Source organism: Heloderma suspectum, chromosome 15 (genome assembly GCF_057233095.1).
Source record: "Heloderma suspectum isolate Gila_16-S chromosome 15, 16-S_ref, whole genome shotgun sequence".
Taxonomy (NCBI): domain Eukaryota; kingdom Metazoa; phylum Chordata; class Lepidosauria; order Squamata; family Helodermatidae; genus Heloderma; species Heloderma suspectum.
This window is the reverse complement of record NC_139472.1, coordinates 18,254,972-18,273,879: the sequence shown is the minus strand read 5'-3', so window position 1 is coordinate 18,273,879 and position 18,908 is coordinate 18,254,972. Positions and strand designations below refer to the sequence as shown.

The following is an 18,908-nucleotide window of genomic DNA, read 5'->3' as shown; positions in this document are numbered from 1 at the left end:
AATGAATGAATGATAATATTTGAAGATGGTCTTTGACTGGTCTCCAGAAGTTGTTGGACTCCAGTTCCCATGAGCCCCAGTGCCGATGGCCAATGGCCAGGAAAGATGGGAGTTGTAGTCCAACATCTAGAGGGCCACGGGTTCCCTGTCCCTGGTTTCGGCCGGCCTCCAACTGTGTAGACTGCAACTCCCATGGTTCTCAGCTATTGGCCAGGTTGTCTGGGGATGATGGGAATTGCAGTCCGACACATGTGGAAGGCGACGGGTTGGGGAAGGCTGATCTAGCCTGTGCATCCAAGGTTCTTTGGGAAACTGAATATCCTAAAGGTGATGAGTCTCCTACTGTAAGGCACAGGTGGGCGGCACTGCCATTTGGGGGCACGCCTGCTAAATTGGCTACTGTGGAGGCAAAAACAGTGGTACTTTTGCCAGGAAACAAGGTGCATGGGGAGCGCTCACCTTCTTTGCAGGCAGAATTGTGCTCCCAGAAGCCTCCTGGGCAGCAAACTTGCAATCACCACTTTGGCAGCCCTTGCAGCTCAGAGCGGGGTTTGCTCCCGCAGCCCCTGGAAGCTGCCCACCCCTGCTCTAAGGACCCAGCTATGCCCATTTATGCCTGAGTCAATGCATCTCCCGGCTGATTTGCCCTCTCCCCTAGGCAGACATCTTCCGCCTGTAACCGGCAGCTGGTAGCCAGAAGTGAAATGTGTTTTTCCCTATGAAGCTCCTGTGCTAAAAGGAGCACGTTGTCCGCTTTCTAGCTGTGCCGCAGCACCCTCTAGAGGATGCATGCCAACTTCGAACATTGCAGGGCTGGGCCCGAGGCTGTTGTAGCAGACAGGTTTCCCTAGGCCTTCGTGACAGTTGAATGAGCCTTTCAAGGGTCTTGAGCTGCCTCGAGGACAGTGCATCCTGTAACGCCTGTACCGTAGCGGCTGCGACCGAGCTATGAATCAGGAAGTCCTTGGCTCACATCTCACGTCTAGGTGGCCTTGGACAAGCGAGCCTCTCCTCCTCTCTCTGTCTGCAATATGGCGGATAATATTGACTTCCCTTTCAGAGGTGCTGGAAGGATTGCAACTCTAATGCATGTAAAACACTTTCGGTACTTGAAAGGTTTCGATACTTGAAAGCATACAAATGTTAGATCGCCCATATGGTCAGGGAACCTCTGGCCCATGGAGGGCTGGGAACCCTCTCCAGATCCCTCCCCCTCTCCGAGCCCCACCCCCTGGCCTTTAGGCTACTAGGGGCTTGGGGAGGAGGTAAGGGAAAGGAATCTCCATGTTATCTCCCATCTGTGATCGGAAATAACAAGGGGATTTCCCTGCGCACCGCTCCCCCACCCAATGTCAGAGGGAGGGAGATGAGAGATAATGTGGGGAGTCCCCTGGGGGAGGTCCTGCACCGGATTTGGCAGTTGTTTGCAGGACCTTGCCCCTGAAGTGCTGGCAGAGTCCCTTTCTCTATGCAGAGAGCGGCACAGAGCTCCATGCCTCTCCTTGTGCTGAGAAAGGAAAAGTGGGTGGGGCTGGTGGATGATGGCATGAGAGGGGTGGGGCTTCAGGCCAGGGCTCCGCCCCTTGATGTCATCTGTCTTGGTCCAGGGGGACAAGCAGGCCCCCAAAAGAGGCTGCTCGCCCCTGCTATGTTATAGTGAACTCTGCTGTCTCTGTGTGGATTCTTATACTTGAAGTTCAGGGAGGTCCCCAAAACAGCCCGATGCGGACTGAGCATGGCCACAGAACCCGAAGCAGAAATGGGGGCGGTGGGCAGAGTGCAATGAAGTCTCCTTGAAAAGGGTGTGGCTGACTGGAACCCCACATACATTTTTCACATGGTCCCTGAATTCCCATGGAGAGAGTTCTTTCCCATGGAGAGCGTTCTTCACTGCATGTTGAAGAGGCAAGTCCAGCTTTAAACTTAACTAGTGCATGCTTCTTCAGCTACAGGGGTGGCTTCAGTGGGAACTCAGAATCATAGAATAGTAGGGTTGGAAGGGGCCTACAAGGCCATCGAGTCCAACCCCCTGCTCAGTGCAGGAATCCAAGTCAGAGCATCCCTGACAAATGGCTGTCCAGCCTCATCTTGAAGGCCTCCAGTGTGGGAGAGCCCACCACCTCCCCAGGTAATTGGTTCCATTGTCACTTCTAAAAGTGCTTCCGTCCATCCTGGCCCAGAAACATAATTCAGGATGGGGTGGAAACAAGGCTTCTCTCCCCCCTGCAGTCCCCACCCACAAACAAACCCCTACATCCTAGAATTTTTTTTTCCCCCAAGGGAAACATTGGAGACATATTGCCTCCTTCCCTACAACCCTGGAGCTGAATTCAGGTTGTGGAGGAAAAATAAAGGGATCCCAGTCAGTGGTGCCTGAACCACTCAGGTATTGGGGGACGGGGTTGTGCAAAGGGGGATAACCTTCTCCATAAGAATGAAGAGCAGCACTTTGCAACTAAGAACTAGCATCTGAGTCTGCCTTTTTTCTCCACCCTCCCAGTTGCTTTTCTTTTTGCGTACCCCTCCCCCTCACTTTTTTCTAAAAAAGATTATAAGCCTGAAGGACTATCTTATTATTGTTCTTTGTAAGCTGCTGTGGCAGGTTGAAGGGTCGGGTAAAAATCCTTCAAGCAAGTAATCCGTTCGCAGGTGTAGCAGAAAGGGGGGGCATGTGGGGCTGGGTGGAGGCGGGCATGCCTTGGGCACACACCATAAGGAGTGTGACTGGGAAGCCTCCCACAGATGAAAGGTTGTAAGTACTTGAAAGGTCGTCCTAGAGAAGAAGGCCAGGATCTCTTCTCGATCATCCCAGAGTGCAGGACACGGAATCATGGGCTCAAGTGACAGGAAGCCAGATTCCGTCTGAACATCAAGAAAAACATCCTGACTGTTAGATCGACAGTGGAACCCATGACCTAGGGAGGTGGTGGGCTCTCCCACACTGGAGGCATTCAAGACGAGGCTGGGCAGCCATCTGTCAGGGATGCTGTGACTTGGATTCCTGCATTGAGCAGGGGCTTGGACTCAATGGTCATTAGGCCCCTTCCAACCCTACTAAGCTATGATTCTATGAGTCTCTCAGACTTGCCTCCTTCCTCTTCTCAGTGTCTGTGCCTTTCCCCAACGTACGAGCTGGCCCTTCAGACGGGGAAGGTGATTGAACAGATGGGCAGGTTTTATCCAGAGCTGAAGCTTGCCTACGCAGTTCGAGGCAACAAACGTGAGTGTGGACCATCCTGTTGAGGTTGGGGTGTGTGGGGGGGTCTTGATCAGAATACATTGCAGCTTAGGGTTGGGAAGGTCTAGTGAGTGAAAAAAAGAGTTGTGCAATATGGCTTGTAATGCGGTGGGTGGTGGCAGCTGTGAAAACTAGGGATGTGCACCGCTTTGGACCATTCTGAAGCTCTTTGGGCCGCTTTGGCCTGATCCACCCAGCTGCGCGAGACCCCTGCTCCTTCCAGACCTGTGGGTTGCGCCTGCAGCTGTCGCCGTCTTCGAGAGAAGTGACTCCTCTTCTTCCGGGAAGTGAATGGTGTGTAGATTGTGACCATAAAGGGGCCAGATACACAATATTACAGAAGTAAATGGGCCATTTATGCCTGTAATATTGTGTAGATGGCCCTTTTACAGCAGCAATGTACGCACTGTTTACTTCCTGGAAGAAGAAGGGGGGGGGAGGCATTTTAAAAGAAAATGCCGACTCCCTCCAAGACGGCAGCGGCTGTGGGCGCTCCCTAAGGGTCCAGATAAGGTGGAGCTGGGGGCTCACATGGGGGGGGGGTGCTTTGGCTGTCCAGCTCTTGCTTCGAATCCAGAGGCTCAAGCAGGTTGGTCCAGCCCTGAATTGGCCTTAGGCAGGTCGGAGCCGATTCGGAAGGCCTGAATCGGCCTCCAGACCAGGTTGGCCTCCCTGCACAACTCTAGTGAAATCCTGAAGTTTCCAGAATATCTCCCAGGATAGCAGAATGGTCTGGATTGGAGCGGCTCCTTCACCAAGAGCCAGGATCAGTCAAAACCACCTCCCATATGAGCCTACTTGTGCTGCAAGGTGAACTGCAAAAGCCCCGCTTTGTGGACCTACCATCTTGGTGGGTGGATAGGTGGGGTAGTTAGATGAGATGGGGGCCTTTTTAGTGGTGGCACCAAGATTGTGGGATTCCTTTGCTGAGGGAGCTCTCTGCTTTGTCCTGGTTTGGCTTTGAGACACTGTCAAAGCAGTGCTCTTTTGGAAGGTTAGCTGATTTAGGACACATGTTTAGTGAGCAAAAAAGTCCTACAACTCCCAGCATCCCTCAGCCAGCCATGTTAAGTAACCAGTGTTAAGTTGGGTCTTGCTGCTGATCTATGCTGGCTTCATTGCTTAGCTGTTTGTGGCTTGTATTTCGCCACCTTTCGATTATTATTTTTGAATCATGGATAGGCAGCCTGCCTTCCAGGGGTTTTGGACTACAACTACCATAAGCCTCAGCTAGCATGGCCAGAGGTCAGGGCTTATGGAAGTTGTACTCTAAAACTTCTCAAGGCCACCAGGTAGCCTACTGCTACTATAGATCTCTTAAGCAAATAAGATAATTACAGGATACCCTCTTGAGTTCTAGGACAAGCCTTGTTTGTCCTGCATTTCCAGACACGTTTGCTGGGGCAGAAAAGAGCGGGAGAGGACAAGGAATGCCACCAGGAACCAGTCCGACAGAGGCTGCCTATTCCTTCCCCTAGTCCTGAATGGATTCTTGGAGAGGGAGAGGGAGGGAGGGGTGCTCAGACATTTCCCTAGCAGAAGGGTCCAACTGGACAAGGAAAGTGGCAAAGGTGCATGTAAGGCCACCAGGGATGGGCCGAGTCCTAAGTGGCACGCATCCAGATGAGCCTGAGCCAGGCAGTCACCTGCCTGGGCTGGCAGGATCTGGGCCAGGCCGCTCTGACCCTCAAGTGAGTGCTTCTGGTTTGGTTATAAGCCATTTTTGTTTTTCCGTTTTCAGACTAGGGAGTGCTTTACGTGCAGAATTTTAGACCCTGCCTTTGACAGCTGTGGTGGGGTTTGGGCAGAGATCTCTTGCCACAGATGTGAGAAGCAGAACCCCAGTTTGGTTGCTCCAGTAGTGCAGGAAAACGTCCCCAAGTATATTGTGCCAGTTTCCAAGATGGCTGTGGTCTCGTCTGTCCACAGTGGAGCGTGGCCAGAAGATCGCCGAGCAGATTGTCATCGGCACCCCGGGGACCGTCCTGGACTGGTGCTCCAAGCTCAAGTTCATCGACCCCAAGAAGATCAGGGTCTTTGTCTTGGATGAGGCAGACGTCATGATCGCCACCCAGGGACACCAGGACCAGAGCATCCGGATCCAGAGGTGAGCCTGGGCCCCCTCCCTGCCCACTCGCCTGGGTGCCTGGCCCGCCTGGTGCTGTTGCAGCTGGGCAGTCAGCCAGCACCCTTTCTGCGAGTTGTAGATTTCAGCAGAAATGAAACTCGCTCTCGATTTGGGTTTTCACCTGGACTGGCCAGAAAGTGTTTGTGCCTCGCTCAGGGGTGCAGAACCTTGGCCCGGGTGCCAAAACCCACCCTCCTGGGGTCCCGGTCTGGCCCTTCGGGATTCCCCAGAAGGCCACACCCCCTTCCCTTGGCCCACCCTCTTCCCACCACCACCAATTGTTTGGTGGTTTCCTGGCAGTCTTTTCCCCACTCCCAAAGGCTGGAATGCCTCTCCCGAGGCTTCGTCATTGGCAGTCAGAGCTTGAAACTACCATATGCTGGCATGTTTTTCTATTTTGGTCCTGCCCCTTTGCCTTCAGCCCCGTCCACCACTGGAACGTGGCTCGCGAAAGCTTCTCCAAAGTGGGATTTTGCCCTCAGGCTGAAAGAGGTTCCCCACCTCTGGCCTGGCATATCAGATGTTTGTAGCTGCTTCCGGAACCCGGTGCCCTGTCTCTGCCCATCTCGGTCTGCCAAGAGCGCCGATTTGTGAGCCAAGCAAACGCAGACAGGGCAGTTTCCTCACTGGCCGTGGGTGAAACTGCGACTCAGGGAAGGCTTTTATATTCTTTTAGCTTGCCTTTTGTAAAGCCCAAGCTACGTGGGCTGTGCAGTGAGGTGTTAGGGTGGGCCGCGCCCCTTGGGCCTGCAGTTGGCTGCACCTGTGTGCTGAATGCTCAGGAAGGCCAGCAAGCCAAAATGCGGCACTCCGGGATGAGCTGCATTCTCCCCACCTAGCTTTTTACACTCGCAGGGAGTCTTTCCTAGGGGGAATTCCAAAATGGTGCCGTTACCTCATAACCGTCCACTCACGGCACGCTACGGCTTCAGGATTCCACGACCGCACCATGCTGCGTGTGTAGGCCGGGGGTCTAACTTGCCCCCTCCCTGGGGCCTTAGGCGTCAGCAGGTTTGACGTCTGTGGCTGGGATCCCAAGAGTCCCAAGCCAAGCCAGCCTCCCATCGGAATGACAAGACTGCCGCACTGCACACAGCTTTTGGAGACGCCCTTCCCTTCCGGGAGCTGCCTGACCTCGAGAGCAAGTAAAGCAAGGCTGTGGGCATCCCACTGTTCCACACAAGCCCAGAAAAGGCATAGAACACAGCATTGGGGTGCAGCTGCCTGAAAACCACTTTTTTTTTAAAGCAAATTTCCAGTCCTCAAGGCTACAATCAAGTATGGCCAATACTCAGCTAAAGGCGTAATCCTATCTATGCATGTTTAGCTGGAAAAAAAAGTCCTACAATTCCCAGCATTCCCCAGCCAGCCATGTTCGGGAGTTGTAGGACCTTTTCCTGTCTAAACACGCATAGGATTGCACCCTAAATCTCGGAAGCAAGAAGGGTTTGCTGAGAAATGCAAGTCCAAAGCTCCCTTGGGCGCCCAGAATGAGGCACTCATCCAGGCCTGTAAATATCAGTCCTGGGTGCTCTTCCAGGCCTGGATGCTCTTTGCATGCAGAAGGCCCAGGTTCAACCCCCAGCTTCTCCAGGTAGGGCTGGTAAGAATCCTGCCTGAAAACTTGGATCGCTGCTGCTGCCAGTCAGTGTCGACAATACTGGGCTAGATGGACCCAGGGTCTGACTCGGTATAAAGCCACTTCCTGTGTTCCTAAATATAGACAGAATGCAAATAGCTTTGGTGCTGAATTGGTCCTTGAGTTTTCTCTGTAGCCACAAGCCTCTTAATTGGTTTAATGCAGCCGCCCCCAACCTGGTGTCCTCCAGATGTGTTGGGCTGCGTGCTAGCTGGGAATCATGGGAGTTGCAATCCAAGTCTGGAGGGCACCAAGTTGGGGAAAGTTGGTTTAATGGGTAGATTAATCAACTAAAGCTTTAGTTGATTAATCAGTGGACTTAAGGGTATACTTAAGGGTTCTTTTAATGCTATTTTGGGTCTGAAATATTGCAGTAATAGGAAATGAAAAAGAAATAATTTCCTTCCATATCTCAAAAGAAAACCTTTATTGAGTCTACTGATGGACAGATCAGTTCATTTCTGGTCTGCATCAGTTTCACATGTATCCATTCATAAGTTCATTTTTTTTAACCACACAGATTTGCATTATTTTCTAATGTATTTTTCCACAATATGCATTTTTGTACACATTGTGGTAGTTATTTTAAAAACTGTCTTGCAAAATTTAGAAGTGTGAAAGCCGAAGGGTAATGGTGTTCTGATCCACATACTGGTCCGGGAAGCACAAATTGGGTTGGTGTGCTTAAAAATGCAGACCGAACAAAAGCTTCGAACTTCCCTAGTTGAAGCTTGTGTGAACACATAAATGCACACGCGTGCACTCACACTCAAATTCAGATTTAAGCCCCGGCATCACCAGGCGTAACTAACTGGATGTTGCTCTTGGGGTCATGGTGAATGAAAAGGTCGACTTGGTGTGCAGCAGCTGTGAAAAAAGCAAATTCCATACTAGGGATTGTTAAGTAATCGAGCAACTATATAAATCTATGATGTGGGACACCTTCAAATGCGGCGTACAGTTCCTGATCACCCCGCTTCTAAAAGGATACAGAGCTGGAAAAGATGCAGAGACGCGCACCCAATATGTGGCTGGAGCACCTTTGCCATGAGGAAATGTTCCATTGTGTGGAGCTTTTGCCTTCAGAAAAAGAAAGACCATTTTGGTCTTTTCTCTAATGGGGAAAAGGCTTACAGAACTATTTGCAGGGTGTGGACAAGTCGGATTAAAGAAAACTGCTTTGCATAATAGTAGGAGTTGGAATCGCCCAGTCATGTTGATTGGCCGTCGATTCGGGATGGACTCAAGGCAGTCCTTCATACAGTGCAACATAGGGGGTTGCTGCCAGCCAGCTGCTGTGGGATTATGGGAGTTGTAGTCCAACATGCTAGGGAAAGTGGAAGGCAAAAGGAAGAGGGGCCGACCAAGGGCAAGGTGGATGGATGATGATATTCTGGAGGTGACGGACTCGACCTTGGGGGAGCTGGGGGTGGTGACAGGAAGCTCTGGCGTGGGCTGGTCCATGAAGTCACGAAGAGTCGGAAGCGACTGACCGAATAAACAACAAGTCCAACACATCAGGAGAGCACAAGGCTGGGGAGGGCTGCTATAGGATGTGGTGTTGGCCACAGACAATCCTGTGCATGTTTGGCTGGGGAATGCTGGGAGTTGTAGGACTTTTTCTGTCTAAACATGCATAGGGAAGACTTGGAAAGGGGATGAGATAGATTGATGAAGGATAGGTCTGTCAACAATAATAGCTGTGATGGCTATATTGAACCTCTATGTTTTGGAGGCGTATGAGAGTGGGGGGCTTTTGCCATCAAGCCCTTTTTGTGGGCCTTTGGGAACATCTGGCTGGGCACAGGGTGCTGATCCAGCAGGGCTCTTCTCTTAATATGAATCTAGTCAGGGACGGCATGCGGCTTTTTCCTCCCCCCTCCCAGAATGCTTCCCAGAGACTGCCAAATGCTGCTCTTCTCGGCCACCTTTGAAGACTCAGTGTGGAAGTTTGCCCAGAAAGTTGTTCCCGACCCCAACATCATCAAGCTGAAGCGGGAGGAGGAGACGCTGGACACCATCAAGCAGTACTATGTCCTGTGCAACAGCCGGGAGGAGAAATTCCACGCCCTCTGTAACATCTACGGCGCCATCACTATCGCGCAAGCCATGATCTTCTGCCACGTGAGTGATTTCGGGGACGAGGCAGGGGTGTCTTGGCTCCAGTGGAATGTGTGGGCAGATGGGGCTGCTACATAGTTAATAGGCAAGCAAGAGGCGTACTCGTTGCAGTCCAGTATCAAAATAAGTAAAACATCCCCTTTCCTGTGTTGCTTCATTATTACTACTACTACTATTTTCATTTCTATACCGCTTAATAGCCGAACTCTCTGGGCAGTTTACAGCAATTAATAAGGCAGTAAAATGTAGCATAAAGTACAGCATTAAAGTACAGCATAAAAATTAAAATATACAACATTTAAAACCATTTAGACAGCTAAAAACAGTTTCAGTAAAATACCAGGCCTGTTTAGATGGCTAGTGTGGCGCAGAGTGGTAGGCGGCAGTACTGCAACCGAAACTTTCCCCACGACCTGAGTTCGATCCCAGCGGAAGCCGGGTCTTGGGTAGCCGGCTCAGGGTAACTCAGCCCTCCATCCTTCCGAGGTCAGTGAAATGAGTACCCAGCTTGCTGGGGGAAAGGTAGTCACAACTGGGGAAGGCAATGGCAAACCACCCCGCTATAGTCTGCCATGAAAACGCCAGTGCAAACGGCGTCCCTCTAGGGGTCAGTAATGCCCTGGGGCTTGCACAGGAGGACCCTTTCCTTTAGATGGCTGGCATAAATACCCCATCATATGCCATTAAATGCCTGGGAGTACAGGAGAGTCTTAACCTGGCACCAAAAAGATGATAGTGTTGGTGCCACGTGGGCCTCAGTGGGGAGCTTTTTCCATACTCGAGGGGCCACCACTGAGAAGGCCCTCCCCCGTGTCTCCACCCTTCAAGCCGCCCTCATATGCTCCATTCTCTTCTATAATGAGGAGCTGGACTCTTTCCTCCCCTCTTCCATTGTGTGTGTATGTTTTAGTTTGAGGGTCTGAACAGGCTGCTCTTCTTTTTACATTTTGCAGACCCGCAAAACAGCTGGCTGGCTAGCGGGGGAGCTCTCGAAGGAAGGTCACCAGGTGGCCCTCTTGAGTGGCGAGATGATGGTGGAACAACGAGCCGCCGTGATCGAGCGCTTCCGAGAGGGCAAGGAGAAAGTTTTGGTGACCACCAACGTCTGTGCCCGAGGTAAGCACGGTGCCTGGCTCTGGAGAGGCGTCGCAAGTTGCGTTGCTTGTGACGCACGCATGGAAATCCATTTTCTGATGCACGTTGTTGCCCAGATGTCCTTTGGAGGCTTCCAAAGATATGTTGGCGGTGCTTGTCCAGGGGATCTGCTTTCTTAAAGCCTCACCTGCCTTTGCAGTTGTGCAGCAAAGGGCTTCGAAACAAGGTCCCAGTTAATCACGCCAGCATCTCCCTCCTTGCCTGCTGAAGCCGGAAGCCCAGCGGCCGGGGTTGGAACTTCTCCTCAGCCAAGACAGCTTTTTACAAGAGGAGCCCCTTTTATAGCTGTCCTCCAACCCAGACCCCCCCAAAGGTTATTCATAGGTTGTTTGTATAGCTCAGCTGCCAGGTCATGTGAGGCTCCCATAGGTGAGGTGACCACCGGATTGAGTCCTATGACCACCTGGCTTCTTGAAACCCTCCTTGTTAAAACATGGCGCATGTGTCAGAAGGCTTACAAATCAGACAGGGTTTGGGGGTCGTGCAGCTCTTGCTGTTGTCATGGGGTCAGTTTCAGGACCCTCAAGCCCTTCTGTGCCCCACATGAGCTGCTCTTTCCCATTTCCAAGGCATCTCCACTCCTTTTTCTCCCTACTTTATGCAACACCCCCCCCCCCCAATCTAAACTGTTGGAAAGCTTTAATAATGGAAGCAAAATAGATTTATGCAAACCAAGACCTGCAATGCATCTAAGTTCTAGAAGGTCGTTAAGTTCAGTTCAGTCGTTAAGTCGTGTCCGACCCTTCGTGACCCCATGGACCATAGCACGCCAGGCCTTCCTGTCCTCCGCTCTCTCCCGGAGTGTGCTCAAGTTCATATTCATTGCATCGGTGATGCTATCTAGCCATCTCATCCTCTGCCGTCCCCTTCTCCTTTTGCCTTCAATCTTTCCCAGCATCAGGGTCTTTTCCAGGGAGTTTTCTCTTTGCATTAGGTGGCCAAAATATTTGAGCTTCAGCTTCAGTATCTGTCCTTCCAATGAGCAGTCAACTCTTCGGCGCTCAGCCTTCCTTATAGTCCAGCTCTCACAGCCATACGCTACTACTGGGAAAACCATAGCTTTGGTTATACGGACCTTTGTCGGCAAGGTGATGTCTCTGCTTCTTACTATGCTGTCTAGGTTTGCCATAGCTTTCCTCCCAAGGAGCAAGCATCTTTTAATTTCATGGCTACAGTCACCGTCTGCGGTGATCTTGGAGCCCAAGAAAATAAAATCTGTCACTGCTTCCATTTCTTCCCCTTCTATATGCCAGGAAGTGATGGGGCCAGATGCCATGATCTTAGTTTTTTTAATGTTGCGTTTCAAACTGGCTTTTACACTCTCCACTTTCACCCCCAACAAGAGGCTCTTTAGCTCCTCTTCACTTTCTGCCATTAGGGTGGTATCGTCTGCGTATCTGAGGTTGTTGATAACTCTCCCAGCAATCTTAATTCCGACCTGTGATTCATCCAACCCAGCGTTTCTTATGATGTACTCTGCATACAAGTTAAATAAGCAGGGCGACAATATACAGCCTTGGCTGTATATTTCCCAATTTTGAACCAATTGGTTGTTCCATGTCTGGTTCTTACTGTTGCTTCTCTAGAAGGTCATACTCCCTCTCAAAAGGGGTCTTCTGCAAATGGAGCCCCAGCCCCTTAGTGTTTAGGTGCGCCTGGACCCCTTTCTGTTTTTGATGACCCCTCTGTGATTTCCATCTTGTCTGCTTCAATGATGAACATCTGAAACTGCCTCATACTGAGTCAGAACTTTGATTCATCTAGCCCAGTACTGTCGACACGCGGCGACTTTCCAAATTCTCAGATAGGGGCCTTTCCCAGCCCTACCTGAAGATGCCTAGATTAAACCTGGGACCTTGTGCATGTAAATCGTATGTTCCACCACTGAGCTATAGCCCTCCCCCAATTGATGTATGGTGTCTGGCATTGTTTAGCGTGGAGAAAAGGCAAGGAAGGGGAGACATGATGGAGGTGCACAAAATTATGCCTGGTGTGCAGAAAGTGGGTAGGGAGGCATTTTTTCCCCCTCTCTCATAATTCTAGAACCTAGTGGGGTATTCCCATGAAGCTGATGATGAGATTCAGGACAGATAAAAGGACTTCTTCACACAGCACATAGACTATGGAATTCACTTCCACAGGGTGTAGTGATGGCCACCACTTTGGATGGCTTTAAAGGGGGATTGGACAAATTCATGGAGGAGAAGGCTATCAATGGCTACTAGTCCTGATGGCTATGTGCAACCTCCAGTATCAGAGGCACTATGCCTATGTGCACCTGTCGCTGGGGAACATGGGCAGGAGGGTGCTGTTGCACTTGTGTCCTGCTTGCGGGTTTCCCACAGGCAGCTGGTTGGCTACCGTGTGAACAGAATGCTGGACTAGATGGACCCTTGGTCTGATCCAGCAGGGCTCTTCTGAAGTTCTTATGTCTCCAAATTCAGTGTGCATTCATCTGGAAAACAGTGGACTTCCCCACTGGACTAACGTATGTGTGCATCTTATGCAGTTATCTTCACTGACTTCCACATAGCTTAGCTATAGTTATCCATGCTCTGATAACTTCTCATCTGGATTACTGCAATGCGTTATATGTGGGGCTGCCTTTGAAAACAGGCAAAGATTGTTAACAGGGACTGGCCTGTGAGCTTATATTATGCCAGTACTTTTTCAGCTGCACTGGCTGCCAGTCCATTTCCAGGCCCGATTCAAAGTGCTGGTATTAACATTCAAAGCCCTTAACGGCTTGGAGCCAGGTTACCTGAAGGATCGCCTCCTCCCATATGTGCCTGCCCGGACCTTAAGATCATCGTCAGCAGCCCTCCTCCGTAAGCCCCTGCCAAAGGAAGTGAGGTGGGTGGCTACTAGGAGGAGGGCTTTTTCTGCTGTGCGCCCCCCCCCCCCCCCCAGCTCTGGAATGAGCTCCCTAGTGAGGGTCGCCTGGCACCTACATTGTATTCCTTTCGGCGCCAGGTGAAGACCTTTTTATTTTCCCAGGCATTTTAGCATTTTAGCTTTCTGGACTTTTAGTTTGCTGTTTTAAATCTGTATTTTGAACCTGCACTGCTGCTAGGTTTTATTGTGGTTGTATTGTTATATTGTGGTTTTAACGTTCTATATATTTTAAATTGTTTTATTGTTTGCTGTTTGGTTTTAATTTTTGTGAACCGCCCAGAGAGCTTTGGCAATTGGGCGGTATAGAAATGAAATGAAATGAAAGAATAAATAAATAAATTCCACATGCATCTGATAAAGCAGACTCTTGCCCACCAAGTCCATGCCACAGTAAATGTTAGTCTTTCTGGTGCCAGAAGTCATTCTAAATGTAACGTATGCATGGAATTTGGTTTTCATGGGGCAGCCCTCTGCTACTCCTTGGCTTGATAACTATATGCCACCCCTAATTTCCCTTGTCAGTGTTTCCGCTTTGCAGAAGCTAGAATAAGAGGCATGTATGCAGTTACTTTGCAGTGTTCAAAGTGCTTCACACACGCCATTCTCTCAGTAATCCTTGCAACAGCCATGTTAGTAAGGCAAGTCACAATTACTGGAGGGATTGGCCAAACTAGACGTTACACAGGTGACGAACAGTCTCAGACGTGTGTGTGTTAAATGAAAAGGACTATGAAAAAGGATTACTCCGGTATAAACAAACTTGTGAAGCTATGAGAAGTAACAATAGACCTCTTTTGTTTGAATATTTCCAGCCCCTTTCCTGATTGTGCCCTGGAAATGTGTTGCTTGATGTAATCGGTGGCTGCCCAGCTTACAAAAGGGCACATTATAGCTCTGCTATAAATATTTAGCAATACAGCAAACGTCTCTGTTGAGGAATGGAATTAGCCGTCCTCTCAGTCTTCGATGCTCTCCTCCTCTAGGGATTGATGTGGAGCAGGTCTCTGTCGTCATCAACTTTGATCTGCCAGTCGATAAAGACGGGAATCCAGATAACGAGACGTATCTTCATCGCATCGGCCGCACGGGGCGCTTTGGCAAGAGGGGCCTGGCCATTAATATGGTGGACAGCAAGCACAGTATGAACATCCTCAACAGGATCCAGGAACATTTCAGTACGTCCCTCCTGGCTTCTTTCTCACTTGGAGCACAGGTTCTTGATCTTGGCCAGCCGTTCTCTTTGGAGGCTTGCATGAGCTGGTGTTCTACGACTTGGCGCAGCGCTCTGAGTGAAATCACTGTGCACAATTCTGGTTGCAGCTCTTTCAGAAAGAGAAGTGAGAGGAAAGTTTGAGTTAGAGCAGGAATGGTCAGCTGGTTCCCTGTGGATTTGTCTGGCCCGCTGCCTCCCTGGTAAGAGGTCCTCTCACTGAGCAATGTGTGAATATCCCCGAGTCCTCTGAATCCTCACACAGGCCCATGGGACAGCCCGTCATTTCTTGACGAAAGCAGTGCCTGTTGGGTTACACTCTGCTCAGACCACTTGGGAGACAAGTATGGTGGCCTTCTCCCCTCTACGCAACTTGGCCAGGGAGAATTCTCTCCATCCTCCCAGGTTGAAGTTAACAGTCATTTGGATTAGAGCAGTAACTTTGGCCCAGGGAGAGAAATGGCAGTGCATTGTATGGCTTTATGAAAAAAGGAAAAAGAATTTAATGGCTCCTGCAAGCACAAAGCATCTATCCCCCAAATGCACCTGCCTGCTCTTTCTGTGGAAGCAGACAAGGCCAGAGCAGTGGCTCATGGCAACGGACACTGTTGGAGGCAGATCTTTCTATCCCATCACTGTGCGCTGCATGTGAAGGGATCATCCCATTACTCCCAGTGCACAGAAGGAGCACAACTGCCTGCCTTCAGAGCAAGTGCAGCTGTTGCACCTCTGCACAAGTCTCTGCTCTGGGCTTCCCTCCTTCCATTTGGAGACATGCTCTGATACTTAGAACAGGGGCGTGTCGTAAAAATGGGGTGGGCTCCACAGAGGTCCGGTAACGCACTGTGAAAGTAAAGCTTTGGTGAAGTGTGCCTCCGGTTTTTTAATTCAGAAAAAAGTGCTCGACTATCCCAAACTGAAATGTCTTTCTCACGCCCTACACACAGACCCTGGAGAATGCGATTGGACTGGTTTCCTGGTGGTGATCTGCTCTCCTTTTGTACAGACTCTGACTCCCAATGCCTTCCTGATATTGACTCTGTTTCCTTGTTAATATAGATAAGAAGATTCATAAACTGGATACAGACGATCTGGACGAAATTGAGAAAATAGCTAACTGAAATGGCAGCTGCCGGAATTGGTGCGCATGCCCTCCCATGGTAGCTCTCCCACCACAATTGGATCAGCATCCTGATTGGCACGAGTCTTAGCCAGTCACACGCAAAGGGACGTCTTTAAAGATAATGAATACACAGGAATTACCTCATCTTAAAAAAAAAATGTGGCTGGACTTGATTTTTTTTAAAGAAGTGCAAACTCTGGGGAAAGAAGAAATGTTTACAGTAACTTTTAACTTTTTTTTTTTTAGTTTAGCCTTAAAATGGGAAGATCTCTTAAATTCTAATGATGCCAAAAACATAGCCAATTGATTAGGTGAGATACATGCCTGTTTTTATCTCTGAGAGGAGAGTAACTTCTTAAACATGCCCAAGCAGTATATTAGTTCAACAACCAAGTAAATATATCTATATCTATATATCGAAGCTAGTTTACATGAAATGAGGTTTTCACTTAGAGCTCTCCATTTTCTAGACTTTTGTAGATTGCCCTGCTGTTTCCGTAGGTAGATGATCCAGAGGGCTTGCGCCTTAGTGGGTTGCACAATCAATTGACTTTTTAGCTTTTCTCTCCCCCCCCCCCCCAGGAGCTTTGGGAACTGTAATCTTGGATGGAGTCTTGAGAACTTCAGCCACTGCGCAGGCCAATCCAAAGCCACCTGGGGCATCTGTTGCAGTGAAAACTATGCAGTTAAGTTCACAGGGCAGAGCAGACATTGCATTTAAAACAGCGTAGTGGTGAAAAGTGCTGACTTGATACAGTGGACACGGGCTGTACTGCAACCCTTACATACCAAACAGGCACCCTGCGCTGGTTCAATCAGGAAAACAGACAGGATGGTCCCTGTTGAGCACACATCTTCCGCTGTGTCACTGTAGCAGGGAGGTCAGCACTTTGGGAAGGGGGCAGTGTTTGTGTATGAAGAAGGGAGGGAGGGATCGTGAACGACCCAATACGCCTGCGAAATATATTTCCAGTTTGCGCAGTTTCAGGATAGGTGGGTACCACAACTTTCGTGCTGTAACTCCCTCCCACCAAGCTGTTCCCTAGCAGAATCCTGCAAAGGCCCTGAATCGAACACAACTCCTTCCCTCTCTTGCTGCAACACAGCAAACAGGACTCGGTGGATGGCAGTGAAAGCTGAAAAAGTTGAAGGGCTCAGGAAGGGGAGGGGGGCAGATGGTGCAGTGAAAGCCTTCTTGTAGGAACACAGTTCTTAATTCACCTCTGAGCACGTTTAAAGGGGATTTGGTTTGGTTTGAAGGGGAAAGTGCCAGTTTTTGCGAACCGCGCAACTCTGCACAGAGGGGACGTTCCACACCAGATCGCTACTGGTGGATTGCACCCGATGTTCTTTTACAGGGCTGCTGTCCAGACAGTTGCTACAAAATGTGTAGGTGCTTGGATTTGGGTACAAAAACAGAATGATACCTAGGATTGCGATGACCAAAAATATCCTTCAGTGGGGACATGTTGTGTGTGCTTGTTCAATCCCCGCTGCTTCAGTTACAGGAGACCATCTGCCTCCATTGTACCTGTACTATTGAGACTCATCACAGCTTTTCTCTTTGCATTTGGGTTCTCCAGTTCCACGACAGCAATGTTAACTACACAGCCAGGGTTTGGGAAACCGCCTACTATATATATTTTTTTCTGGGCAAGGTAGAACTTAAGATATTTTTACTCACGATAGGTAGAGAATTAGAACAGGCAGTAACACAACCCACCGGCCTCCTACTTGGTACAGGAATCTCTTCTGAACTAATAAATAAATTGTAAATTCTGAATGTTTATCTGTATTTTTTTTTAAACTTTGGCCATTAACTGTTCTGTTCAGTGACAGAAACTGGGTTCTTTTACCAAGTAAAACAAAACTCAAGACACAATCTCATTTTTAAAATGTACCTAAAATTTTAGGACGTTTGTGTGCAGCCTCTTACCGATCAGTGTAAATGGCTTCAGGGGTGGTGGGGCAAGTTTAAAAAAAAAAAAAATCCACAGATTTTGTAGGCCGGGGTATATCTATTTTTATTCCACTGGAAGCGGCAGGTGAGTGTGTGCTGTGTGTGTGGCCGAGGGCCTTCAACCACCTCCTCTGGCACTATTGAATGACAATGTGAGAGCAGCGTGCTGGTGCTGAATGGTTGCAGATGCTGCAGGGCTGGTGTGCTCTTTCTGATGTACTTTTCAGTTGGAATAAACATAAAAGAGTGACATTGGTCTTGGCTGCCTTTCTCTTTCTCTCCCTCTTTCTCTCTCCAACCCCCAGCCAGACTTGGCTACGGGGGCATGTGACAACTTGCTTTGCAGCTCTGGACCTTGGTGGGAGAAGGGTGAAGAGTGGAGGCAAGCAAAGAACTCTGGCGGTGCGGAAATGTAATAAATAAAATTGTTTTCAACGGCAATTTGCGGCGGGGCCTGTGGAGGCCAAGGCCACCCTTGCCTCCTGAGTTAAGGACCACCGCATATGTAAGCACTCGCCTGGTCACCATCTGTGACGGGGAATTGTATGCAGGTGAGTTGGCTGGCAGAGGAAGGACAGAGATCCATCCCTCTTCTACCGTCTCCATGAGGCAGGCTAGTAAAATTGTTTTGCAAGCAACATTGCAGAGATCTTGGCAAGCCTGCTGAGCAGGAAAGACAGGCTGCAGTGATGTGAACAGACAGATTTAATACTTGAACTTGGAACTTCCCAGTTAAACTGGCAGTAGTTTCTGGATAGAGAAAAGGAAGCACTGTTGTCCATAATGGGCTTGTGCAGAAGTAATGCTGACATGAACGAGCCTCGGACTCATCAGCTCCACCTCCCCTCTTGCCCTCTGGCACAGCTGAGATTAGAGGCTTTTACTTTGACTAGCTAATTGTGGTTTGAGACCAGGGTCCAAACCCAAACAAACTGGTTAGCCTTAACTGTAGTTTTGGGAAACAAGTGAGGCTGAGACGGATTGATGATCCTGACTTGTTCCCCTGAACCATAGTTAAGATTGACCAGTTTCACATTTGGATGCAAGGGTAAACGGAGGTTAAATGAAAACAGGAGCAAAAGCTTCCAGCCTCTATGGCTGTGCTGGAGGCCGGAGCAGAAGCACATCAGCCTGACCCTCATGCATGTGGCTGAAGCAGCCTTCCCCAGGAGAGTGCACCCCCAGATGTGTTGGACTGCAACTCCCAGCATCCCTGGGGTGCTGGGAGCTGTAGTCCAACACATCTGGGGGCACCAGGTTGGGGAAGGCTGGGATAAGCACTGTGTCCAAACTGGGTCAATGTCCAATTTATCAAATTGGTTGCCCCAAGATGTAGTGATGAGCACTAGCTCAGACCCCATTTTTAAAAGGGACGGACTGCCGTGAAGGAGGTGTATCAATGGTGATACAAAACCTCCATATTCAGAGGCAGAGTAGCT

The 18,908-nt window shown here is 49.6% G+C and overlaps 1 protein-coding gene across 1 annotated transcript in view; it reads left to right on the top strand.

Moving 5' to 3' along the window:
* Nucleotides 1-17,719, top strand: part of LOC146335435 (ATP-dependent RNA helicase DDX19B) — a 55,862-nt gene extending 38,143 nt beyond the window's left edge. The window contains exons 7-12 of the mRNA XM_084821787.1: nucleotides 3,106-3,220; nucleotides 5,168-5,345; nucleotides 8,892-9,129; nucleotides 10,080-10,242; nucleotides 14,160-14,351; nucleotides 15,446-17,719. Coding sequence (XP_084677913.1) covers nucleotides 3,106-3,220; nucleotides 5,168-5,345; nucleotides 8,892-9,129; nucleotides 10,080-10,242; nucleotides 14,160-14,351; nucleotides 15,446-15,507 — 948 coding nt within the window. The 3' untranslated portion in view covers nucleotides 15,508-17,719. The remainder of the gene's footprint in view (nucleotides 1-3,105; nucleotides 3,221-5,167; nucleotides 5,346-8,891; nucleotides 9,130-10,079; nucleotides 10,243-14,159; nucleotides 14,352-15,445) is intronic.
* The last annotated feature ends 1,189 nt before the right edge of the window (nucleotides 17,720-18,908 follow it).